Here is a 24,777-nt window from a genome sequence, read left to right on the forward strand (position 1 = left end):
GACGTTCCAAATAAACAAAATGGTTAAATGGAACACATTTGTGACAAAATGAGAAACCATTAATAACCCCCCGTTGTAAAATCAGCTAGACCAACTTTCACCGAAACACAAATATAACGTCAATAATCCCGCAGAAGTCTTATAGCATAAATAGTAATTTAGACACAAAACAAAAGAGGTTCACTCAAGATTAATAACACAACTACTAATTTACTAGTCTTCTTCCATTGGAACTTGTGGCATGTCAAACCAGTCTTCTTTGATCGTTGAAGCTGAATGTGAATTATCCTCCATCTCTCCACGGTTTCTGCTACTAATAAGCTCTCTCACAATTTCAGGAGTAATCTGCATAAATGGTAAACACGGCTTAAATAAAAATAAAAAAAGAGAGGAACGTATTTTGATTAGTGATGCAGCGTAGCATCTTATATCTATTGGGTTTAGTTTTCTAATTTCCTTTTTATTCTTGTTCTGGATAAAATTAGTATTCTTAATATTAGAAAGATAATGATTAAAGACTTTAGGATAGAAGGTTAGATCCTAATCCTTAAGGACTTAGGTCTTTTCTTATTAGTATAAATAGTGAGCTCTTGATTCGTAAGAGTCACAACTTTGATTAATATTTTATAAAACTTAGAGCTTTGTTTTACAAACATCTCTTGAAATCCTTGCAATCGGCTAGAACATAGGTGTTCTCAACGATCACAAGAAGACTTTGATCTTAGGCATTCGCAGACTAAATAGGATCATCGTGTTATCGGTTACTAAAACGGTACTTCCGCTCCGTTAGTTGGTATCAGAATCCAGGAGCTTTAATTTTTAATTAGGGCTCGATCCAATGTCATCTCAGATGATGACACTTCGTAATCCTATAAACTCCATAATATCGCAAGCTATAACATCTGCCGTTGATGGTGCACTAGCTAAACATCAGCATAAACAGCGAGAGTTATTACGTGATTTCATCGAAACTACTGCCAGTGTTTTTATTCGACAGCAAAGACGGCGTACTACTCAAATTTTTGGGGAGGATGACGAAGATGATGTTCTTAGCAACAATTTATCTGCAAATACAAACAGCAGCCAGAATCTACTTCATGAATTGGAGGAACCTCACGATCAAGTTAGAGACTTCGTCGGGACGCCAATATATGATGATTATGACGATAATTTTTGCAGGGAGCCATGTCACAAATCAGACATGATGGGAAAAGAAGAAGACATGTCTCTAATTGATATTCATGAGATTAATGGTAATATGACGAGAGAGACCCATCTTGATAGACCTATCGTCACTAGCAACGTGGGGAGCTATTACGTTCCAATCACAAACCTGACGGACGAGCCTATCTATGATGTTTCTGATGATGAAGTATTTATAGATTCCAACTACTGCAGAGATCCGCTTTTCATTGATGAAGATGAAGTTCAAGGCTCCAACAAAGGAGGTGATTTTCACGTGGTAGTTGATGATAGTAATATATGTGTCCGCAAGGAACATATAGATTATGGTTTGAGAGAAAAGGATTGTCCGCAACACTTGCGTCGTAAGCCACCTGATCGTGATCAAAATAAAGAGACCTCATATGTAGGTACTTTTGAAACACAAGAAAGAAGAAGCATTGGCTCTACGTATACGAAGTTGTTAGAAGAAACGGGGAGTGTTCTGAAGTTGGATCATGGTCATCATGATTGTTTAAGTAAACTATTTCTCATGGAGAAACATGCAATGGAGTACAAAATCAATTATCTTAGGGAAGCTGTTGCCTTGGAGAAAGAGAAAAACATGAATTTGGAGCATGAACTAAACGAAATACATAAACAAATCCGTATGTTAAACAAAGGATCTTCAACTTTAGATAAGATTCTAAGCATGGGAAGAACAGAGAAGTCAACAATTGGTCTTGGGTATCAAGGAGAGTCATCAAATTCACAAACAGTTTTTGTTCGGGGTAAATCTGCTGAACAAAATAAAACAAGGGTTGTTTTGAATGATGAGTTTTGTTGTGATACCATGAGTGGTCTGCTGGAATGGATAGTTTCAAAAAAATCTCTAGGAACAGAGAATGGGTTGTATAAAGTCATCACTGCCAGTCAGCTGACTGGTTCGAAGGACATAAATCTCGCAGCAACATATCTTGATGCGAAGTCAATGGTTGCACACCTAAGAGTCTGTGAACGTTCATGGAAATACGGCGGAGGAACATTGTACGATAGCCTTGGAGTTACACCTGTTTCGTTCAGAGGCATACAAGGTCCTTTATTTTCTAGGGAAAGGACAATGGATCCAGTGATACCAAACAAGGAAATTGTTCATCTGTATACTCCAATTTGCCTAGACAAGTTGGTAGTGTTCCAAACAGTGGCTAAGTTATCTGGTGAAGTTTCCTTTATGGACGTAATGTTTGTGATTTATCCCACGAGTTCTACTTGGCTTGTGTATTTCTCAAGAGGATCATTGCAAAATTTCGTCATTCTTGGAGTTGATATGTCTTATTGTCGCCATCAACACGTATGTGCTATCATGCATTCTGACAATCTTTTTTTGGAAAAAAAGAAGCAGCAGAGACGAGTAAATTTGTTGCCTCTTATGGGTAGTGTGGTGTTTTACGTAAGAGATTTAAAGGCAATAGGCAAAGATGAGCAAGTGAAAGTCCAAATAATTACTTGTTTGGTCAGTCTCTCATGCTTACGGTCATGCCGTTGGTCTTTTCGCCGTATGCAGAGTGTGAAGTGGATTTTTGAATGGGTGAGGCAGGAGAACAAGTTATGCTGGAGTCTTATATTTCGTGCCACTGTCTCTCATGTTGATCTTTCAGTGGATCTGATCAAAGTGGAGTTTGAGAGAGTACAAAGCTATCTTTATTTCGTCGCTTATTCTCGGTGTGTGTTGACGTCTTTTAGCTCAGATGTGGTCTTAGTCTTTAAATACATGGTGGAACATAGGTTTGTGTTGGTTTACTCTACAATCTCTTCGCCAATCAGGTGGAAACATAAGCATTTAGATGGACGAATAGAAGCCTTTGATATGATTCAATTTGTTTGGGTGTTTGGAGCGTATAAGACCGTCGCGTTTCTTGAGTTGCAACGTTCAACTCCATTATGGACCCTGTGTATCCACTTTAATGTTGTTTCCATCTACGGCATATTACGGTCTTCAGCTGTGTGGCCTCTTTCTCACATGGACGTCACTGTGCCATTAGTAGTCTTTCCTTCTCAGTGGCCACAAATTGAGTTGCAGTGGGGAGTATCTAAGAGGAAAGTTGAGGTTGTGCATAGTCCACATACGGGTTTAGGTTGCATATTTGTGGCATTAATTTGTTGGAGTGACTTTTCTTGTGAGTCAAGAAACTTGGGGGAGTATCCTAACTCAGACTTTCAACGTGTTTGTGAAGCTGCTACATACTTTCCCGTAGTCAAGCAAATATTTTCACCGTCATCTCGCACGAAGTTCTCTATGGTTATGTGGGCTATGACAAGATCAGTGGGTCATAAGCTCATTTGTGGTGTCGTGTTAAAAATTTTCAAGTCAACACATCGCCTATTACCTAACAAGAACACTCGAAATATTTTCTTGAACGACGTAACGAGGTGCACGTTTTACGTGGGATGGGATCTTATTCATTCGGTTGAAGTCTCTTCTGAAAATCTTGACCTGAGAGACAAGGTGTTTCACAGGAGATTAGCAATATACGATGGAGAACTACAGCTAGTGCAACAAAAGAAAAGCGTTTGGGTGGCCTATCAATGTGGTAGTCGCACGTTCTTTGTGATCAAGGAAGGAAAAATGTTTTCTTTGGTGAGACAATCGTGGAGTTCTTTGGCCTTAGGATCGGCGTATCCGACTGTTCACCTTTTGCCTTCCGTCTCATCCTTACATCAACTACACCTGAGAGTTTTTAAAAGAGAGTTCGACATCATGCTTCTCATGAATCTTGCGTTCGTCGTGGTTATCCTCGCGAAGTTCAATGCAAACGCTTACCGTCTTGCATTGCCCCCGCGTGTGCATACAACTGACGTTTTTAACGTCAAACATTTGCTAAAATTTGAGCCAGATGATGTGTTACTGTCCGGATTCGTGGACGAATCTTTCAAAGGGGGAGGGACCTGATGCAGCGTAGCATCTTATATCTATTGGGTTTAGTTTTCTAATTTCCTTTTTATTCTTGTTCTGGATAAAATTAGTATTCTTAATATTAGAAAGATAATGATTAAAGACTTTAGGATAGAAGGTTAGATCCTAATCCTTAAGGACTTAGGTCTTTTCTTATTAGTATAAATAGTGAGCTCTTGATTTGTAAGAGTCACAACTTTGATTAATATTTTATAAAACTTAGAGCTTTGTTTTACAAACATCTCTTGAAATCCTTGCAATCGGCTAGAACATAGGTGTTCTCAACGATCACAAGAAGACTTTGATCTTAGGCATTCGCAGACTAAATAGGATCATCGTGTTATCGGTTACTAAAACGGTACTTCCGCTCCGTTAATTAGACAAGGGAAAGTGGTCATACTAGCTCGTGATTTTGCTTCTCAAGTAGACTTGTGAGACTCTTTTTATCCTCCTTTCTTAGTTCATGCTTGTACCTGCAAAAGAAGAGGTGGACACTTGACATGACTTACAGTGAGACTCTTTTTATCTTCTTTTCTTATTATTCCTTACCGTTGTACAAAGGCGAGAAGAGTTTGGTGCCAAATGACCGGCATAACTTTAGTCTCCTTACGAAATCTCAAGAAGTGAGCAGCGACCGCATCAATGGCCAGATGAGCCAGCGCATATTTCTTCTCCAGGATAGCTTTCATGAAGTAACTACACACCCACAAACAAAAACACAATGTAACCAAAAAAGGGCACAAGATATAACATATGTACGTGTAAGGTATAGGCTGGCATTTTTACCTTCTTGTGCCTAGAAATTCCATCTCCGCCAAACATAACAAGGCGGCACTGCAGTTCATGTGCATTAATAATTTTGTTTTTTTGTTCTCAATAATTTGCAATTATATAAAGGTAAATCCTTGGTACCTTGAAAAATTTTCAGGAATAGAAAACTTGTGTATTATACTCCCTATAATTACAGCTTCGGGGATGGTGCATGTTCCAGACTAACAAAAAAAAATATGCAAGTTAATATTAAAGAAAAGTCAGGACAAAAGAAAAGAAAAGAAAAAAACACACCTTACAGAGGGGAAGTAGAATCCCACAGTAGAATCCTTTGGGCTTGAAGAGTGACTTTTTCAAAGATTGGTAGAGACAAAAATGTAGCCTTTTGTGGATTCTGATATCCTCTCTGACCCTAGGAAGAAGAAAAAGTTCATAGAAGCGTTCAGCTTTGGTGCTGGAGGCAAACATGTTTGTAGCCTTGTACATTGCATTTGGAGACCAACTCTCTGGTTGAGTCAACTTCAATAAGCTTTCCCAATTTTCCAGTCTAAGGGCATCTCTAACCCTACTCCATTTTTAACTCCAAACATCATTATGGAATAAAATCATAGTGGATCACCAACTATAATTCTTGAAGCTGTCGCAGATTATGATCTTTGGATATGGCATGCATATTTCGGAATACCAGGCACTAATAACGATATCAACGTGTTGGACTCTTCTTATCTTTTTTCCAATCTTGCTCAAGGTATTGCTCCTCCTGCTCATTATTTTATTCAAGACAAAGAATATTATATGGGTTACTATTTAGCGGATGGTATTTATCCAAAATGGTCGACCATAGTACAAACTATTCAAGAGCCAAGGAGTCCTAAAAACAAATATTTTGCAACGCAACAAGAAGCATGCAGGAAAGATGTTGAACGTGCATTTGGAGTTCTACAGTCGCGCTTTGCTATTGTCAAAGGACCTGTTCGTTTTTGGAAAAAAAAATGTGTTACATGACATTATGACTACATGTATAATTTTACATAACATGATAACTGAAGATGAGCGTGAACTTGATGCACCAATTGAACTTGGAAGAGAAGCTCCACCTCCAGATATCGAAATTGCAGAAGATGAAAATGTCCGATTTCAAAATTTTCTTGCTCGATTTAGGAATATCAAAAATAAAGAAGCTCATTTATCAAAAATAAAGAAGCTCATTTTTCATTACGAAATGCATTAGTTGATCATTTGTGGGAAAAATATTCTAATGCTCATTGTTGAACCTATATATATGTTGTCTTTTTTAATGATTTCTTGTACTTTTTAATAATAAATATTTAATTCAAATGATTTATATTTTAATTATTATCGTAAACATAAAATAATTGGGGTTAATTGGTAAATTCTTATAAGTATAAGATTTTATTTGCAATTATTAATAAAATAAAAATGAAATTATTTAAGAAATATTATTTTTGGAGTAGAAAATGGAGTAATACATTGGAGTAAAACCTTACTCCATTTTGGTGTTGCACCATTTTGGAGTAAAAAATGGGGTAATACATTGGAGATGCTCTAATAAGATGGTTCAGAGCTTTCGGCATTTTGCCGTGTGTGTATAGACTCATAAACTCTCCCAGTCTGCAAGCAATAGTTTATCAAAAGAGACAATTGTAAGATGGTGCAATTTGTAAAAAAAAAAGTGATTTTTTCAAGGACAAGAGGAGTTACTTTCGATAGTAGTCAGTTTCTGAAACACAAGCTGAGCCTACGAGTGAGAATCAATACTATTAAAAGGGAAGGATTTTGAAAAAATCTACCTATGAAAGTTGTTTGGACTTATTATTTTTAAATTTTTTTGAACTTACCATGTATATTATAACAATAATTAACAACCTTTTTTACCCTATAGACCCCCGATTATTACTCTAACCATGCGAACTGTATACATTATTATTTATACATACCACTAAAACCGATTGCTAAATCATCCTACCCAAACAAAATACATTACATGAACCAAAACCAAAGCACAACCTATTATAACTGTTACGTTAACGAAATATTCATTTCCCTCATATACTGCCATCGACTACAAAACACGTTACATGTAAGACACTACACTACATAGAAGCTTTATACAAGATTTGGGTGTAAGATTATATGATTCAAACACTAAATTTCATTAGTGAAATAATTTTCAAAATTATATGATTCAAATACTAAATTTCATAATTATGAAAAGTAAAACAAAACCAAACCCGCGCTTTCAAGTGCGGGTCAAAATCTAGTTAGCCAGTTAATCATCATTCAGAAGAAGAAGAAAAAGAAAAAGCAAAGGACTTTAACAAGCAAAAACCTGTAGCAATATGTTGTTTATCTTCAAGCGAAGAAGTAATAGCATCAGAGAGACGTTTTGCTATTGAAGCCCCATCCTTGTGAAAGAAGGCATCTAGTAATAACTTCTCTTCTTTCTCCATATCATCCTTGAACAATTTTATCGGAAACATCAATAAGAATGTCAATCACATAACCACAGCTAGTTAATGTTACATATATAGTGTCATATAAACACAAACGATTGCGAAGAAAAAATCTTACGTGGTAATCAAGTTGGCTCTGGATCTCATCAACATCATCATCAATAGCATCTTCCAACTCATACAATGGTTGCTTGAAGGAGAAGGCGCTCATGGGGGCGTTTTCTTCATCCTCGACTTCCTTTTGCTGCTTCCTTCAGGATCTTCTCCGTTAGCTGAACAAAACAAAACTATTACAGAAACTCCATCAGTCAACAAAAAGAATCCGACACTTCTCACCTTCCGGCTTTTGCAACCATTCATCGCTGAGGAGGCGGCAGCGACGGAGATTGCCTTAAAGTTCCTCTTTGTCGCCATTCGAAACGGTCGAAGAAGGCAGAGAGAATCACCTTACTGCTCTCGCGCTGACCTAGCCTTGTTGTTGTGGCTGCCTCTTTTACTAATTCACCACCACCCCCAAATATCTATAAGTATATTATAAAAGAGGGATAGTTTTTTTACCCGATAAAAATCTCCTATATATGACTCTTTGCAGCCCATTTTTATACATCATAATTTACGTGATTTACTAAATTTTGCCAAGTTTTAAGTCTAAATTAAAAAAATGTCCCAAAATATTGGATACTGAAAATTATTCCAAAAACACACTTGATTCATATTCAGCTACGATAGAGATAACGACTTTAATTTTTTGTTATATACTTAAGATGGGATAGGTTTTTTACCCAAAAGTCACCTATAGGCGAGTTTACACCATATCTCGGTATTACAACCGCTGCGTCCGGTCTGGGGGACTAGTCGGGCCTCTGGATCACCTCTCGGTTATTCAAAATATTCTTGTTAATTTTGTAACATTAATTAGTGGGATAAGATGAAACCATAATAACTTCAATATTCTGGTATGCAATTTACAATTTGGATAGACACAGCGCATAATTTTCAACATGAGATTAACAGAAATCAAGTATACATGATTGGTAAGTCTACTTCAAACACAAGATTGTGGCTGATTTCTTGAAAACGTTGAATGTTTGACATGAGGAAGTAGTTATTTTTAGTTTAGTGTGAACCAGAATGTTGCAAGTGTTTGACTCTATAGAACATTAAGATTAGTGAAGTCTATGCAAATTTTGCTATTTGCCGGTCTTCTTTCATACCACTAGGACATTGGCCAACCATTCTGGTACCGCCCTTCTCTTATGAATCCAACATTTAGTAAATTTTCGACTTCCTTGTTGATGATGACATCCAATTAATATTACTAACAACAAAAATATCCATGTTTCTCATACGAAAATTTAGAAATTATCCAAACTGCGCAATATTTTTATTTGAATAACCTGAATTACTTAATAAGTTATCCAGAAAAAAAAATGAATTGTTTGACCTTTTATCTGAATTATTTAAAAATATTTGATATATCCAAAAAATGCAACGGAACCGAGTTGGACCCAAATTCTTTTCGCTATTAGCCAATTTCCGACATTATTATGTGAAATAAACAAAATAAACTGAATCGAATTTTATTAGTATCCAACGGTTCTTATATCTTTATCTTTATATCTAAAAGAAATAAATAAATAACAAGCCAAACTAAACCTAAAACCCAATGCGAATAGGTAGGTACTAGGTACAATTGAAAAGATTAACATTTTGGTTAATGATAACTGTAACATTTCGGTTTATGGAATATGGAAATACTTAAGATATGTCACTAAAGTTGACATACTTTTTCTGTCATACATCCATTTAAAACTCTAGAGTTAAGCGTGATTGGGCTTCTTTGGAGTAGTAAAAGGATGGGTGACCTATCGAAAATTAATTTGCGATACCGTGTGAGTGAGGCCAAAGCACGATGAAATGTCAGGTGGTGATTGCAGGGTCAGTAAACAATGATTTCGAGCCTTTGAAAAAATTAACGGACCAATCGTTGGAACGAAATGGGACTCATGGGCCGAGAAGGTGGACGTAGACGGCCTATTAGCCGTGGACGGTTCTGGGCATTACAATAACATGCAGTCATGCATAGTGTGGTTATAGAGTTGCTTTATTTGGTTGTCACCTGATCACTTGATAGACTTTCCAATTCACCTTTCTTTAATGTTTTTGGATCTATGAGTACCTTGATTTCTAAAATTATTTGTAGCTGCCTTATCACAAATAATTACACGAACTGAAAACATCAATAGATAAATTGAAGATTCAGAGTCGAGCTATACCGTTGATTTGGCGTTGTTATTGCTTAGCATGACGAGACCATCATGCCATGTTTATTGAGAACTATTACTTCAAGTCATTTATTTGTAATAGTGTGTTATATATAAAACATCAAACACATACTGATATACATGTGGGAAATTGAACTAGTATACCTCAACAAGTGGATCTTCTGAGTCTAGTCGCTTAATAATATGTTCTTGTGCAAAGACATAATTAACTAGCAGTGTCACATAAACAAAATTTTCTTGCGTTCTAATCATATGTGATCTATCCTCTTTTTTTTTTTTTTTGTCAACAATCTATCATCTATTTAATCCATAAAACCTAACTATGGTACACGAATATTTTGCTGCCTGAGAAATATAAGTCTACTATACTATGTTGTCATACGTACATATAGTAAGATAGAGATTTGAGCTGCTTGTGTGTTGTGTCTATAGAACAATCAACAGAATACTAGAAAACTAAACCGAAAGGAAACTGAATCTTTATACATTTCTTGCCGTCTAAAATCTGAATCAGATTGTTAATCTCCTTTGCTTTCTGCGGCGAGCTTTTTCAGTGGATTCTATTTGCTTCCATCTAGAGTTCTTTGTTTCCCGAGTAAGTATATGGTAAGTCAGCTTCTCTTTCAGTCGATATAAGATCACTGGTAAAGCCTCTTGGTAGTTTTGTTTCAGCTTCTTGATCATACCTCCACGATCTAACTCTTCGATGCAAGTGTAGAATTTTTCTTCAACATCTTCTATTCTCATCTCTTTCCTCATGACTTTCTCCCAATGCTCCACTGCACTCGTTAGATACTCTATCATCATATCGTTCTGATACCTTACATCTTCGTAATCCGCCACATCTTTTTTGTAGCCAATTAGTTTCTTAGGTCGTGGTGTTTCAACTTTCACCTGACGAAACTCGTTGTTCAATACCGTTCCTGAGACGACGGCCAGAGACCGTTCTTCCGCGGGGATGAGCTCGTAGCTGGGTGTGATCTCCAGAGTTACATCTTCTTTAGGGTTCTCAAGATCGGCTTCAAGATTTGATTCAACATGAACATGAGGATCTTCTTTCGCGCTCTCGTCGTCGACTTTAACATCTTGGGTCTCTCCATTGGCATCTTCTTGTTCTTGTTTAAGTTCGTTGGTAGCTTCAAGGAAGCGCTGATGAAGAAACTCGTCTTTCTCCAGCAAACGTGTAAGCGATGTAGTCATTTCGGCCACTCCGATTCGATCGAGCGTAAAGTCCTGAACCAAGGAATCGTAACTTATCATTGCCGACGGACTTAAACTCATCTTGATGGTCTCACGCAAGTTATCTATTGCTTCTGAATCGTCCTCCATCTTTCTCTTCTCAATCTTTGTTTTCTTTGTTGTTTCTTATTCTTCCCCCCGTGCAAAGACTATATAACCTATAATTCCCTTCTTAATAATTTTTTTATTAAATGAAAAGTTGGATTTGTCTCGTAAAATGTGGCATCTTGTGGCTGAATACAACTTATGACAGTTCTGGACATTTTTTGGACATATTATATGAGATAAAACTATAATAATATGCAGAATGTAGATATATATATAGTTTGCATTAATTGAAATAAGAACTGTTCATGTCACTATGCATCACAATAACAAACGAAAACAAAAGTATAGATGTTGTGGAATTTTACTAGACAAAATTTTTGAGAAGATAGTTGAAGAGTAATGTATGGTCAGATTACAAGTTACTTTGATAGTTTTCACAGCTCCAGGGAATTAAGCTGAAAGTGTAAATGAAAAGAAAAAAAAAATTCGGATTTACTTGTCATCGTTGTTGAGCTTTCAAGCTGGAACAGTTAGCAGATTGTCTAGAAGAAATACAGGTTTAAGCGAGGTACGTACGTACGAAGTGATCTTGGTTGAAAACCTTTGACATGCTTGTGTTAAAATCTAACTTTTAGAAATTCATAAACTTTCTACATAGATATATTAAAAGTTAAAACAAAACAAAAAAAACGAAACGAAATTAACCTAATATATATAGTTTCATATACTGAAACAAAAGAGATTATTAAAAAAAATGTTATTTTATCTTGGGACCTTGTGCAGTGGATATATAAAATCTGATACAAAAGTGTGTTGTTTCTCCCCTTGACCTTGTGCAGTGGAATCTCTTTGCTTTGCAGTGTTGTCTTCCATGACTTGCTTCAAGAGAAACTTTTTTTCTGCTCGAGCAACTGTGAGCTTATCCAGTTTCTGCTTCAACCGGGGTAAGATCTTAGGTAAAGCCTTCTTGTAGTCTTGTCTCACACGTTCAAACACATCAAGATGACATAGCTTTTTGATGCACGCGTAGAACATTACTCCAAGGTCTTTCACTCTCATCTCTCCCTTTATAACTTTCTCCGCTTTCTCCACTGCACTTCTCAGACTTTCCATCGACACATCAGCCTTACACATCTCTTCTTCACATTTCGCCATTGCTTTTTCGTACTCAGTTAGGTTTTTATGTCCGCAAGCATCAAATTTCACCAGGGAGACTTTGTTGTTCAGCACCTCGTACTTGACAGGACACTGTTCTTCCTCGGGGATAAGCTTATAGTTCGGTGTCTCTCTGTTTAACCGCATATACGTTCTACGTTTCTTCATCAGACTCCTCCCAATCTGTTCATCAGAGTGCAAGTTGCTTCCATTATTTCTCTCCAAGTTCATCTTCAAGAGCCCACTGGTAGCGTGTTTCTCAGACTCTCGCTCCTCAGAAACATCTACTCTAGGGTTTTCATCTACTTTAACCCTTAGTCCAACATCGGCTCTAATCCTTAGGTTACCATGATGAGTAAAATAATTTTCAGTGCTCTCATCAACTTTAGACCTAGTTCCAACATGGGCTCCTCCTATCTTTATATTACCATGATGAATAGGATACTCTTTTAAGCTATCATCTACTTTAGCGCTAACAGCAAAAGCATGGTATTCTCGGGTTTCACCGTCTTCAAGTTCGGTATCAACATGGTGTTGTTGTGTCTTTGCATGATTGTCGAACAAAAGTTGAATAGAGTTGCGGAACTCGGTATGTTCGGTTCTGTAGTTATTAAAATTTTCAAACAAGGAACGTAACGTTTCCATTCCCCGGGGACCAAGTTTCTCAGTGATTTTCGTACATAAGTTTTTGAGTGACTCAAGCTTACCCTCACCCATAGACCCCATCGCTTCTCAGTCGTCTTCTACCTTTCTCTCTCTCAAGCTAACTTTTTTTGGCTCTATTTGTGTGGTTGCTACCCGAAGAGAAGCTTGAAAAACTCCCATATTTACAGCAAAATAGTAAAAAGGAAAATTCCTAGTCAGGATAGTTTTTGGAATAGTCTTTCCTTTTCGTAGACGTGTATCTTCATTTATCTATTTTTTCAATTAAAAAGTACAAAATAGAATATGCATAACCTCGTTTGTTTGTTTTTTTTTTTTGGGCAAACCTCCTTTGTTTTAAAATTGAAAGTCTATATATCCATCTATGGGAAATTTTACTTATACACTTTGTTTGATACCACAATTCAATTTTACCATCAATCAAGGGACATTTTCACAAATACCACTTTCATTAATGAACAAAAGACAATACTATCCTTACCTTATCTTCTCTTTAATCATCGATTCTTCTCTCTTTTTGAGATATATCTTCTCTCGGAGTCACTGTCGAGATCTGCCGTCTCTTTGTCTCACGCAGCAGCGACGAAAGAGATTGCAGAGAATCCCAATTCAAAACCTCTACAATATTGACTCCTTTACAAGATTCAATACTTAACAGCTCGAAGAAGCGATTATCAATCAAAACCGAAGCTTCCATGAGCGATATGATCCTCATCGAATCCAAAAACTTTGGTTCTTGAAGCGATTGAAGGCTGTTACCACTGTTTCCCTTCTGCCATAGCCATCGATGGAAGAATACTAGAAGAGTATTCATTTTGTTACTAGAAGCTTTGATTGAGATCAGCCCCAATCTCACAAACAATTTTGGTAAACATGGATCTTATTCCTATCTTTCATCTCAGTTCTAATTTGGCACTTGCATGAATTAAAAACTCAAACTTTTGTTGTTGTTCTTGTCTAATTCTGCTGTTTTCTAGATTGGTAATTCAAAAGTAATTGCAGCTGTTTATGGCCCAAGAGAGGTACTCTATTACTCATTCTCTTAAGATTGGTGATGCATGCTTTTATTTATCTGTGTTTAATTGTATACATGCTCTCGTTCAGATTCAATACAAAAGCCAACAAAAGAATGGTCATGTATTGGTATGTATATGTTTGTGTATACTCTTCTTTGTATAAAACTTTGTGAATTTGAAGTGCTTATGGATACGTCGCTTTACTTGTATGTTTTGGTAGGTGCTGTGTGAGTGTAGTATGGTATAGTGATGTCTTAATTTACTATAAATAAAAGAATCTTTGGTTGTATGCGTATAGTTTTGGTTTATCATTCGATATAATGGTCATGTTCTTGAAACTTAAAAGTACTTATCTTTTGTTCCTTGGTTGATTTGTTATGATGACGAGGAACCGGCTTGTTGCGCTCATCACAAATGTCAAACCTGAATAGCTACGAGATGTTATGTCAGGAGGATGGTAAGACTTTCTTCTATCTGCATCAATCCAGTTAATCAACGATCAAAGTATTGTAAGCTTTTCACACTTGCGCTTCTTTTTTGTTAATGGTTTCTTTGCTACAGGTTCTTTGTGCTTCAAATGAAGACCACTCAGTGGTGGAACCATTGCTACCACCTGCTGGAGCTAAACCAGGAGAGCGTGTTTCATTTTCAGGGTATATAATATAGTGTAAATTGGCTTAACACCAAACCTCTTTTGATTGCTTTGGGTACATACTTTGTAACATCACTTACTTAAGAACCCTTATGTCTTAATATTTATATAGAGTCGAAGGAAAGCCAGAAGAACTCTTACTTTCTAAATATTTATAACTAATTTATAAACTGTTATAAAATGATTTATAAATTATTATAACTGAATTCTAAACTCTTATAAATGATTCATAAATATTTATGAACTCAAATAAAATGATTTATAAAGACTTATAAATCATTTATCAGGCATGATTCATAAACTAATTTGGGTAATTTATAAACTAATTTGGGTAATTTAAATGAAAAAGAAACCATAAACTAATTTATAAACCTTAATATGAATTAATTTAAATTAAAAAGAAACCATAAATCATTTATAAAATAGTTTATGAATCATGCCTGATAAACTAATTTATAAACCTTTATAAAATGATTTATAAACAAATGTTCATTTAGAAACCATAAATGTTTATAATTTATAAAACAAATTATAAATTATTTTGTAAGTTATTGATTTTATAAAGTTAGCAAATGTTTTATAGAATCTTATAAACATTTATTTTCTTACTAAAAACCATTGGAGTCAAAGTTATCATGATTCCCACATCATTACATTGTTTATAAATGAATTGCAATTGTTTATAAATCATTTATAAGTTTTTATAAATCATTTATAAGGTTTTATAAATCATTTATAAAATTATATAAACAGTTTATAACACTATATAAATCATTTGCAGCATATGTGATCTCAGCTCGAGCTGGAAAACCATTGACAAGCAATTCAAATAACCTGAGTCGTCAAAATCACGTACACTAGCAACTTTGCAAACAACTATAATCTCTTCTTGTATATTAGCTAATCTCCCCCATCCACATTCTACTGCAAGATCACCTCTAACTATCATAACTCCTGAAAGAATTTAAACATTTCATCTCCAAAATAAGAAGCTCAGGTACAAATCTTGCATTACTCTAAGGAATGATCTACTGCTGCGTTTTTTTGTTTGTTTGTGGAAAACGGTTGTTTCTGATTTTCATGAGGCTTCATGTTCTGCAGGAAGACAAAGCATATCTCAATTAGATACTCTCTAATGTCAGAAACTCAAATACTACAAATCTAATCTCTGATCTCACAGCAAGAATCTCTTGAAACTGCTTTGTAGCTCCCATAAGTTTTGTTTTCAAGTCATCACAAAATGTTTAAAATGTTTATAATGGTTTATAAGACTATATAAAGGGTTTGAAAAATCACTTACAGGTGTTTATAAAGATTTTATATAGAATTTATAAGGTTTTATAAATGGTTTAAATAAGTTTATAAAAAGTTTATATAAGATTTGTAAGGGTTTATAAAAGGTTTTAATGGGTTTTGAAGAGTTTATATAGGGTTGTTAAAAAATTATAAAGGTTTCTAAAACCATATAAATATTTATATAACTATTTATAAAGGTTTATAAAATTATTTACAAGAACTTATAAGCTATTTATAAGAGTTTATACATTTATTTATAAGTGTTTATAAACTAATTTACAAGATTTATAAATCTATTTATAAAAGTTTATAAATCACCAAATTAACCAACTTTCCACCATTTCTTTGCTTATTAAAGAAAATCATTCTTTTACAGTTTCTTTTATAAGCCATTATAAAAAGGTATAATTGAGCATTGAGATTGGGGTTTCTGAACTTGATCGGTGTGCGTACATCGTCGTTGTATCCAGGAAATAGTAACTTTGTGTATCAATCTTGGAGCTGCTTGAGGACGGGGACATAAGAAGCATTAAGCCATTTGAAATCCTCAAAATTCTGAACATCAACAGTGACTCCTCTGAGGTTGTCCATGTTCATAGTAAACCATGACTTCGTCGCAGCGTAGTTGATATCGTTAGTGACAAGATGAAAGACGACTTTCTCAGGGGCCTTGGAGTTGAGAGCAGTGGAGTTAACCACAACTGAAGTAGCAACAATGTTATCAGAAAACACACAGAAATGGTAAAGACTGTTATCGGTGATCTTAGAAGCCACAGCATAGCTTCTCTCCGCAAGCTTCTCCTGTAACTCAGAGTTCTGAAACCACTCAGTAGTGAGATGAACACCAAGTCAGTAAAGACTCTTGGGCACTTCCTCAGCAGCAATCTGAGCATACTTAGCACTCTTCTCAGTAACAGAACTCATATGCTCTTCAAAGACTGAATAGTAGCCTTGAGCCTCATGATCATAGTGGCGCTGCCGTAATGATCATACTTGGTCCAATCTCTATTGACATCCTCTTTGTTCTGTAGAAGAGACAAAACAACTAGAGGTGAACATAAAAACCAATCCGCAATTTTTGTAAAAAATACACAGAAATAAGTGTAAATGTATACATTTACCTTTCTGAGAGCTCCTCATATTCTTTGGCATCACAATGAGAACCTGTACCAAGATCAGACACAAATCTAGTTTAAGTTTCGATAGAGAGATGAAAGTAGAACCAACAAAAAAAAAAGAGGTACCTTTGCAGTTTTTTTCATCACTCTCCTGCTCTGACTCTGACTCTGAACCAGAACTTGACATAAGCATCCAAAACTCTGAATCATTGGAGTCAGTTTCTTCCTTAACGCGTTTGTGTTTGTTGGTTACTTGTATTTTCTCGGTTTTTCCGCTTGTTCCAGCTCCTCTTTCCACTTGCTCTATCAGATACATCAACACCAAAACATTAAAAGCCTGGAATAACAAGCACGAGACAAAATTGGAATCAGTGCAAGATGTCAATGAATCTGATATCATGTTCATTAACCTAATCTGTGTAGAAATCTCTTCCCATATGCTCCTCGTTCTTGTTCATAGTATCCCCAATAAGCTTGCACACGAGCTTCAAACTAAGAACATAGCCAAAAAACAAGAAGAAAGGTAAATACTTTAGCCATAGATAACTTAAGCTAACACAATCAACTACAAAGGTTTCACTTTTTGGCTAACCGAGAAATTAGGCACTGCGAGAACATGGTGAGAGGAGATTTCCCATGAGATAGAGCGTGATCGATGAGTCCCGGACGACACCGTTTGTTACGAGCGTATGCTTCTTTGTGTCCGGCTACAACTTCGTGACCAGTCTCCACGCATCTGAGCCGTCCGTTTCTTATATCCACGAAAGTAGGTGAGCCAAGCAGATTCTCAAAGCAACTCACTTTAGCAAACCTTTCTGCGGTTCCAGTCTGTGTATGAACCGAAAGCAATCTCCAATCATCGTCTTTTTTGCCGGAGCTCGCCGGAGCTTGCCGGATCTCACATCGAGGAAGAAGATATAACTTATCTAATTGATTTAATTAATTAGGGACATAATAGTCATTTGCCAATTAAAATTTTAATGGTAAAATTGAAAAGTGTAAAGTTAAAAAGTGGTATTAGGAAAGTGGTATTAGTGGCAATTCCCCCATCTATATATACTATTATTTATGGAGTAAATTTGCTTATTTATCATGCTCACCGTGATTTTAGGCTTAGTCATTAAACAATTTTAATTTTAATTTGACTAATTAAAGTTTTAATATCTAATAAATAAATTATATAATTCATTATTTAACTGATTACAAACTAATATCATAAAAGTATTTCAAAAATAAATGGAAAACGCTTTTGAAAAAAGAAGAAGATAATTCAATGTATTTATTTTGTGTTTATCTACATCTTTATTTCTTATTTATTTATTTATTTTTATAATTAGTGTTATATATACACTATCATAATTAGATTTATCATTATACTAAAATATTATAAATCGTTTTATACAAATAAAAAAATTGATTTATATTTGTTTGTAAACATAATATGTCATGGCATATTTTTAAAAATTATTAAACTTATTTTAGTATTAAAATAGTAAAAAGAAATATATAAACAATAACAATAAATTTGATTTATATTTGTTTGTTAACGTGATTTTCGTGATATTTTCATTTTTATTCTTATCATTCAGTTGCAAAAATAACTTGTATTTGTTATTTAAGTTGAAAATTTAATATTTTTTTGTTTTTATTTTTACTAAATATTTATTGTTATCATCCAGTTGTAACTTTCAAAAAAAGAATATTTTCAAAATATATTTTTTACAACAAGTACCTTATATTTATGAAAATTTAAAATTTACTTTATTTACTATTAATTTTTCAAGAGTTTTAAAGAATTATAACTTTGCTTAAATTAAAATTTTCTCAAATATACATTACATATTAATGTTTTGTTTGTCAAAATAGTTGGTCTGCTTGAGTGTTATTCAATTATTATAGGAAGTATTTTACAATATAATTATACATATATCAATATTCTTATTTACTTTGACTAATATAATATGTAAAGCTGAGTTTGTTTTAACATTCTTGTGCTTTTAATTATATTATTGTTTATAAATTAATATAATAAAATTTGTTCAAGATAACAACATATTTACAAGATATTAGTGTTGTTATTCAAAAATAATGTTTTTAAATCAATAAAAATCAAGAAATTAAGAAATTGAAAAAATTATAAAATAGTATAAATTTAATTTTTTATTTAATTTTTTTTATCTTTAAACTAATAATGTATTTATTAATAAATATTTATTTAAATAACTATGCCCGCATGCGGGCAAAACTCCTAGTAATAAAGTAAAACTAATGACATTACACACTGAATAGAATAGAATATGCATAACCTCGTTTGTTTTCATTAGAGATTTTTCTTTTTGAAAAACCCATTCACTACAAACTCAAACTAACAAATTTTCTACTTTCTTCACTTCACTTCTCTTTTTCTCTTTCAATTCCTTTCTCTGTGTCATATCTGTGAAAATATCAAAATAGATTTGAATAATTCAAGTTCAGATGCGAACTCGTTCTTGCAGAATTATGAGAAAAAGAGCAACAGTCCATTTTGTTACTCTTCGAGGTCAACAATTATGTCAAAATCAACAAATATATATATATATATATATTGAATAATTAAAACTATTAAATGTTACGTGCATAATTAAATTAACACAAACACATAAATTGATAAATTTTCATGTTTACCACATTGTTGATACCATTATTCATGTTTACCTTCATTAAATAGACATTTCCAAAAATACTTTACTTATTAAGAGAAAAAAACCTAGGTTGCATGGAAACGGAAACATATACGTTGAAACGAAACGTTTCGAAACGTGGAAACGTGATTTTTAATTTTTTATGCTTTGGAAACATTTTAGAAACGTCTATAAATATATATATATCTATATATAACTGATTAATATTTGCATTCATTTTTATTATGTTTACTATATCTTAGAATACAAATAAACAAATATTCATTCTATATAATCATACGAAAAAATAAGTCATAATTATTAAACATCAAATCATATAAAAAATTTAAAATAACAAAAACCCAGTACTTAAATATTAAATAGTTTAACTAAAATAAACATCATAACAACAAATCATAACTAATTGGAAAGTTTTAGCGTTTCCAGAACAGAAACGCGAGTTTCCAAAATAGAAACACAAGTTTCCACTAAGTTTCCAAACTGAGATATTTAAGAAACGAGTTTCCAATGCATTTCCGCGAGTTTCTGAAAGATTCCGATTCCGAAACGTTTCCGAAACGTGAAACGTACCTTTAACCGAGTTTCCATGCAACCTAGGAAAAAACACTTATACACTTGCTCTATATATATAATAATTAATTATTAAAATAAATGATTTTTTATAGTTTTCAAACTATACCTTTTCAAATTTAAACTTTTTTATAAAATATTTTTCTGAATTTTTTTGTTTTTTTTTTGAAATTTGAAAATTATTTTTGAAACTATTTTTGAAAAAATTAAAAATTTAAAGTATTTATTTATATATTTAATACAATCCTAAACTTCACATTCTAAAAACTCTAGATTAATTGACCATAAGGTTATAATTTTCTTTTTCTCTCTTTAAAAGTAAGAATAAAAATGGTTAAGTTAAACATGAAAAGCGTTACTATGATTGTGGTATTTTAGATAATTTCCCTAAATTAAAGAAATCACTTTTGGTTATTTACAGTCATTTCGTGGTAAATACATTTAAGCAATTATCTTCTCTATTTTGTATTGTGTGTAATTAAATTTAAATAATATTAACATACATATATAGTATATTTTTTAAATATGACTATTTATTAAATGAAAATTTCTAATCATATGATTTTATGATTATTTGCATTTTTTAATAAAAATTTAAACCATTAATAAATTAAATGAAAATTTCGAAATTAAAATACTAAGTTCTCAATTTCAAAATTTTAAACCATTGATCACAAAATTTTCAGTGTGATGCTAATCATATGATTTTATGATCATTTGTATTTTGTAATAAAAATTTAAACCATTAATAAATTAAATAAAAATTTCGAAATTAAAATACTAAGTTCTCAATTTCAAAATATTAAACCATTGATCACAAAATTTTTAGTGTGATACTTTTAACAGTTTTTGTAATTTATAGTTGTTTTTTAAGATTCAAAATATGACATATACGAAATTTTTATAATATGGTTAATATGATTATTTAATTTATTTTAATAATATAACATCAAACTCATACTCAAAAAATGCGGCTGTCTAGGCGCTGTTCGGAGGTTGACCGCGGTGAATATGCCCAAATCGATGTTGTCAGGCATTGATACGCGTTGATCCGCGTAAAACCGCTAAATTTATGTATTGACCGCCTAATTTCCGCCTAATTCCCGCGTTTACTGCTTAAGTTTTTTTTTCCGTCCGTGTAAAGTTGAAACACGGTTGATTATTTTTTACTCATTATTGATATATTTTGTGTAATTATTCATTACTAAATTATTACAATTAGCTATAAAACCCAAAACAAACACATACATCTGTATTTAGAAATTTTTCGTACCAAAAACACCATAATCTAAATGTTCGACGAATCAAAAAGAGGATGTTTAAAATTATATATAAGAAATTATATAATTATGTCTAAGTACTTATGTCATCATGTTTAAAATTAGCTAAATATATTATAAATATATTAAATTGTATTTAAAACTAGGCTCCGCGTAATTTCTGAGTACTCTTTGATTTTTCGATAACTCGCTAGGCTCGGCACTACCGTCTGACTAGCGCCTAGCGTAGTTTCAAACATGGCATTAAACAAAATAATTGCAGATATGTAAATTGTTATTAAATCTTTATTATTAAAATTATTAATTTTCAAATATATATTCTATTCACTTTTGGTAATTCCGTAGTTTTTATTCAAAGAAAGAATGAAAAGTATTAATTGTAGATTTTAAATTAATTTATGGTTAATTTAATAAAAAGTATATAAATATGTTTAGTGGACCAACATATTTCTCTAGAGACATTAAGAATCATTCTAGTGATGTCACGTGTCATATTTAAAATGTTGTAATTTTTCTCTTTTAATGTTATAGGAGATGATAATTTTGGTTCAGATATTAAAATAGTTGTAATATCTTATAGCAAATAAAAATTGTATCATGTATTTTTGTATTTTTTCGTAATAAAAATTAATACATTGATAAGAAACCTTTTTTTTTTTGGAAAAACAAATGTGGTGTTTGAACTCCTTGTTTGGGCTGATAAAAATGAAATTAGTGTGCTACAAGATGAGCTTATTGAAGGAGATAAATCAGATTCGTAGTCAAGAAGAGAAAATGGAAAACTTTAAAGAATTTCGTAAGTTTCTTATCAGTGTGTTTTAAAAAAAGGTTTCTTATCAATGTATTGACGCTATTAATTTTATGGTGTAAAAATTTTGAGTTTTTTTTTTAATATTCAGATACTAAAATAATTTTGATATTTTATAGCAAATAAAAATTATATCATGTATTTTTGTATTTTTTTCTAGCACAATAAAACTATAGAACTGGTCAGTGTAAAACCTGATAAATGTTTGGATATTAGTTAAGTATAATATAAAATAAAGAGTGTTTTAAATGGGATAACCAAACTAAATTTTATATTTTTAGTAGTAAGAAAAAAACCATGTAAGGTATTCTTTTTAAAAAGCCACTAGGATAAGATCTGCGCCTTGCGCGGGATTAAGTTATTATTTTTATTATATTTTGGAGAATGAAACAATAGTTTGGCTTCATTTGGATTACGGGTGTTCAATCCGGATATCGGGTTGGTTTCGGTTCGGTTCGGTTTTTTCGGTATTTGGTTAGTAAAATATAACTACTATTCTAAATCCATATTTATTTTGGCTTTAGTCTTTCACATACTTTTGAAAGATTTCAACTGGACGACTAAATTGATCAGCCAATCTTGTTGCTTTAAATCATTAGTGTTTATATATATATATATATATATATATATATATATATATATATATTATTTAGTTTGAATATTTATTAAATAAAAATTCATATGCGTTATATTTTATGATCATTTGTAACTTATTATAACAAAAAAATAATCTATTGATCACAAAATTTTCAGAGTGGGAATATTCAAATTTCTAATAATATATAAACGTTTTGAAAAATTCAAATATAACATATAAGAAAAAATATAAATGTTTTTTATTATATATTTAATGTGATTTTTTAATATCTTTCAATAATATAAAATTAAAAAAAAAGAACTAAGATACCAAAATTGTTATCAAATATTTATTATTCATAATAATTAATTTTCATATATACGTTAATCATATTAGGTAATTTCGTAGCTTCTAATTAAGGAAAGTGCAAAAAAAAGTTTGGTAGATTATTTATCAATTCGATAGTTAGTTTAATAAAAAATATAATGTAAGTCAAGATGGACCAACCTATTTTCTAAGAATAGTATATTTTATATAGTCATTTATTAAATGAGAATTTATAATCAAACAGTTCTATGATCATTCATATCATTTTATAACTGAATATTTAAATCATCGATAACAAAATTTTCAATGTGAAATCTTTAATAAGTTTATAATTTATAAATGTTTTTGAAAATTCATTGAAAGTTTTAATATTAAAATATTTATGTAATCTTATGGTATATAGTATAATCTATATATATATATGTTTTATTATTAAATGATATTTTTTACTCATATGGTTTTAAAATAATGTGTATCTTCTTATAATATTAAATAAAAGTTCATATTAATACAATTTTATGATCATTTGTAACTTATTATGACAAAAAAAATAATCTATTGATCACAAAATTTTCAGAGTGGAGATCTTCAAATTTCTAATAATTTATAGACGTTTTGAAAAATTCAAAATATAACATATAAGAAAAATTTTAAATGTTTTTATTATATATTTAATGTGATTTTTAAATATATTTTAATAATATAAAATTAAAAAAAGAACTAAGATACAAAAATTGTTATCAAATATTTATTATTCATTATAATTAATTTTCACATATACGTTAATCATATTAGGTAATTTCGTAGCTTTTATTTAAGGAAAGTGTAAAATATTTTTTGGTACGTTATTTATCAATTCGATAGTTAGTTTAATAAAAAGTGTAATATAAGTTAAGATGGACCAACCTATTTTTCTTGGAATAGTATATTTTATATAGTTATTTATTAAATAAGAATTTATAATCATACGGTTCTATGATCGTTCATATCGTTTTATAACAAAATATTTAAATCATCGATAACAAAATTTTCAATCTGAAATCTTTAATAAGTTTATAATTTATAAATGTTCTTGAAAATTCATTGAAAGTTTTAATATTAAAATATTTATGTAATCTTATGGTATATAGTGTTTAATATATATATATATATATATTTTTTTATTATTATTAAACGATATTTTTTACTCATATGGTTTTAAAATCATGTGTATCTTCTTATAATAAAAATGTTAAACCATTGATCATTAATTTTTAACATAATAATTTTAATAGTTTTAGTCATTTATTGTCATTTTTAAAAATTCAAAATATAACATATACGAAAAAATCTAAATTTTATTTTTATAGCTAATTTGATTGTTTAATTTATTTTAATAATATAAAATTAAACAAAAAATGATGGAGGAGATATACATTGTTATCAAATCTTTATTATTAAAATCATTAATTGTCATATATATATTAGTCATTTATGGTAATTTCGTAGGTTTTATTTAAGGAAAGAAAATATCATATCATATCATTATATCATATAGTTTGACCAACTTATGTATCTAACAACATATAAAAATCGAATGTGGACCTACTTATTTTTCAATTGAATGTAATTGACTACCTAATTGAGTGCCACCTATGCATTGGGGCCTCTTTTAATTAATATAAAATTGAGGTTACATCTTTTCAAATGTTCCTCAATTAATA

General features: G+C 31.8%; 3 protein-coding genes, 1 long non-coding RNA gene and 1 pseudogene across 5 annotated transcripts; 1 reads left to right on the top strand and 4 right to left on the bottom strand.

Moving 5' to 3' along the window:
- Positions 1-6,212, bottom strand: LOC103828692 (bystin). The gene is made up of 6 exons (XM_033274507.1): positions 5,180-6,212; positions 5,027-5,106; positions 4,901-4,948; positions 4,664-4,810; positions 4,515-4,587; positions 1-345 (listed from the first exon to the last, which is right to left on the bottom strand). Exons 1-6 carry the CDS (start codon positions 5,369-5,371, stop codon positions 214-216), a joined length of 672 nt encoding a protein of 223 aa, XP_033130398.1. The 5' UTR covers positions 5,372-6,212; the 3' UTR covers positions 1-213.
- A 1,044-nt stretch (positions 6,213-7,256) lies between these two features.
- Positions 7,257-13,064, bottom strand: LOC117126475. The gene is made up of 2 exons (XM_033274494.1): positions 7,696-13,064; positions 7,257-7,631 (listed from the first exon to the last, which is right to left on the bottom strand). Exon 1 carries the CDS (start codon positions 12,810-12,812, stop codon positions 11,694-11,696), a length of 1,119 nt encoding a protein of 372 aa, XP_033130385.1. The 5' UTR covers positions 12,813-13,064; the 3' UTR covers positions 7,257-7,631; positions 7,696-11,693.
- On the bottom strand, positions 10,155-10,973 carry LOC103828870. The gene has a single exon (XM_009104509.1). It carries the CDS (start codon positions 10,971-10,973, stop codon positions 10,155-10,157), a length of 819 nt encoding a protein of 272 aa, XP_009102757.1.
- A 204-nt stretch (positions 13,065-13,268) lies between the features above and the next one.
- LOC108868969 lies at positions 13,269-14,551 on the top strand. 2 transcript variants are annotated; one of them, XR_001955199.2, is made up of 5 exons: positions 13,269-13,616; positions 13,727-13,771; positions 13,854-13,892; positions 13,986-14,222; positions 14,327-14,551. It is a non-coding gene; the product is annotated as an uncharacterized LOC108868969 (long non-coding RNA). The 2 variants fall into 2 exon arrangements; XR_001955200.2 differs by having other exon boundaries at positions 13,273-13,616; positions 14,154-14,222.
- Positions 14,552-15,464: 913 nt separating this feature from the next.
- Positions 15,465-17,764, bottom strand: LOC103828872 (annotated as a pseudogene).
- Positions 17,765-24,777: the final 7,013 nt, after the last annotated feature.

This window comes from Brassica rapa, chromosome A07, assembly GCF_000309985.2.
Source record: "Brassica rapa cultivar Chiifu-401-42 chromosome A07, CAAS_Brap_v3.01, whole genome shotgun sequence".
NCBI classification, from domain to species: Eukaryota; Viridiplantae; Streptophyta; class Magnoliopsida; order Brassicales; family Brassicaceae; genus Brassica; species Brassica rapa.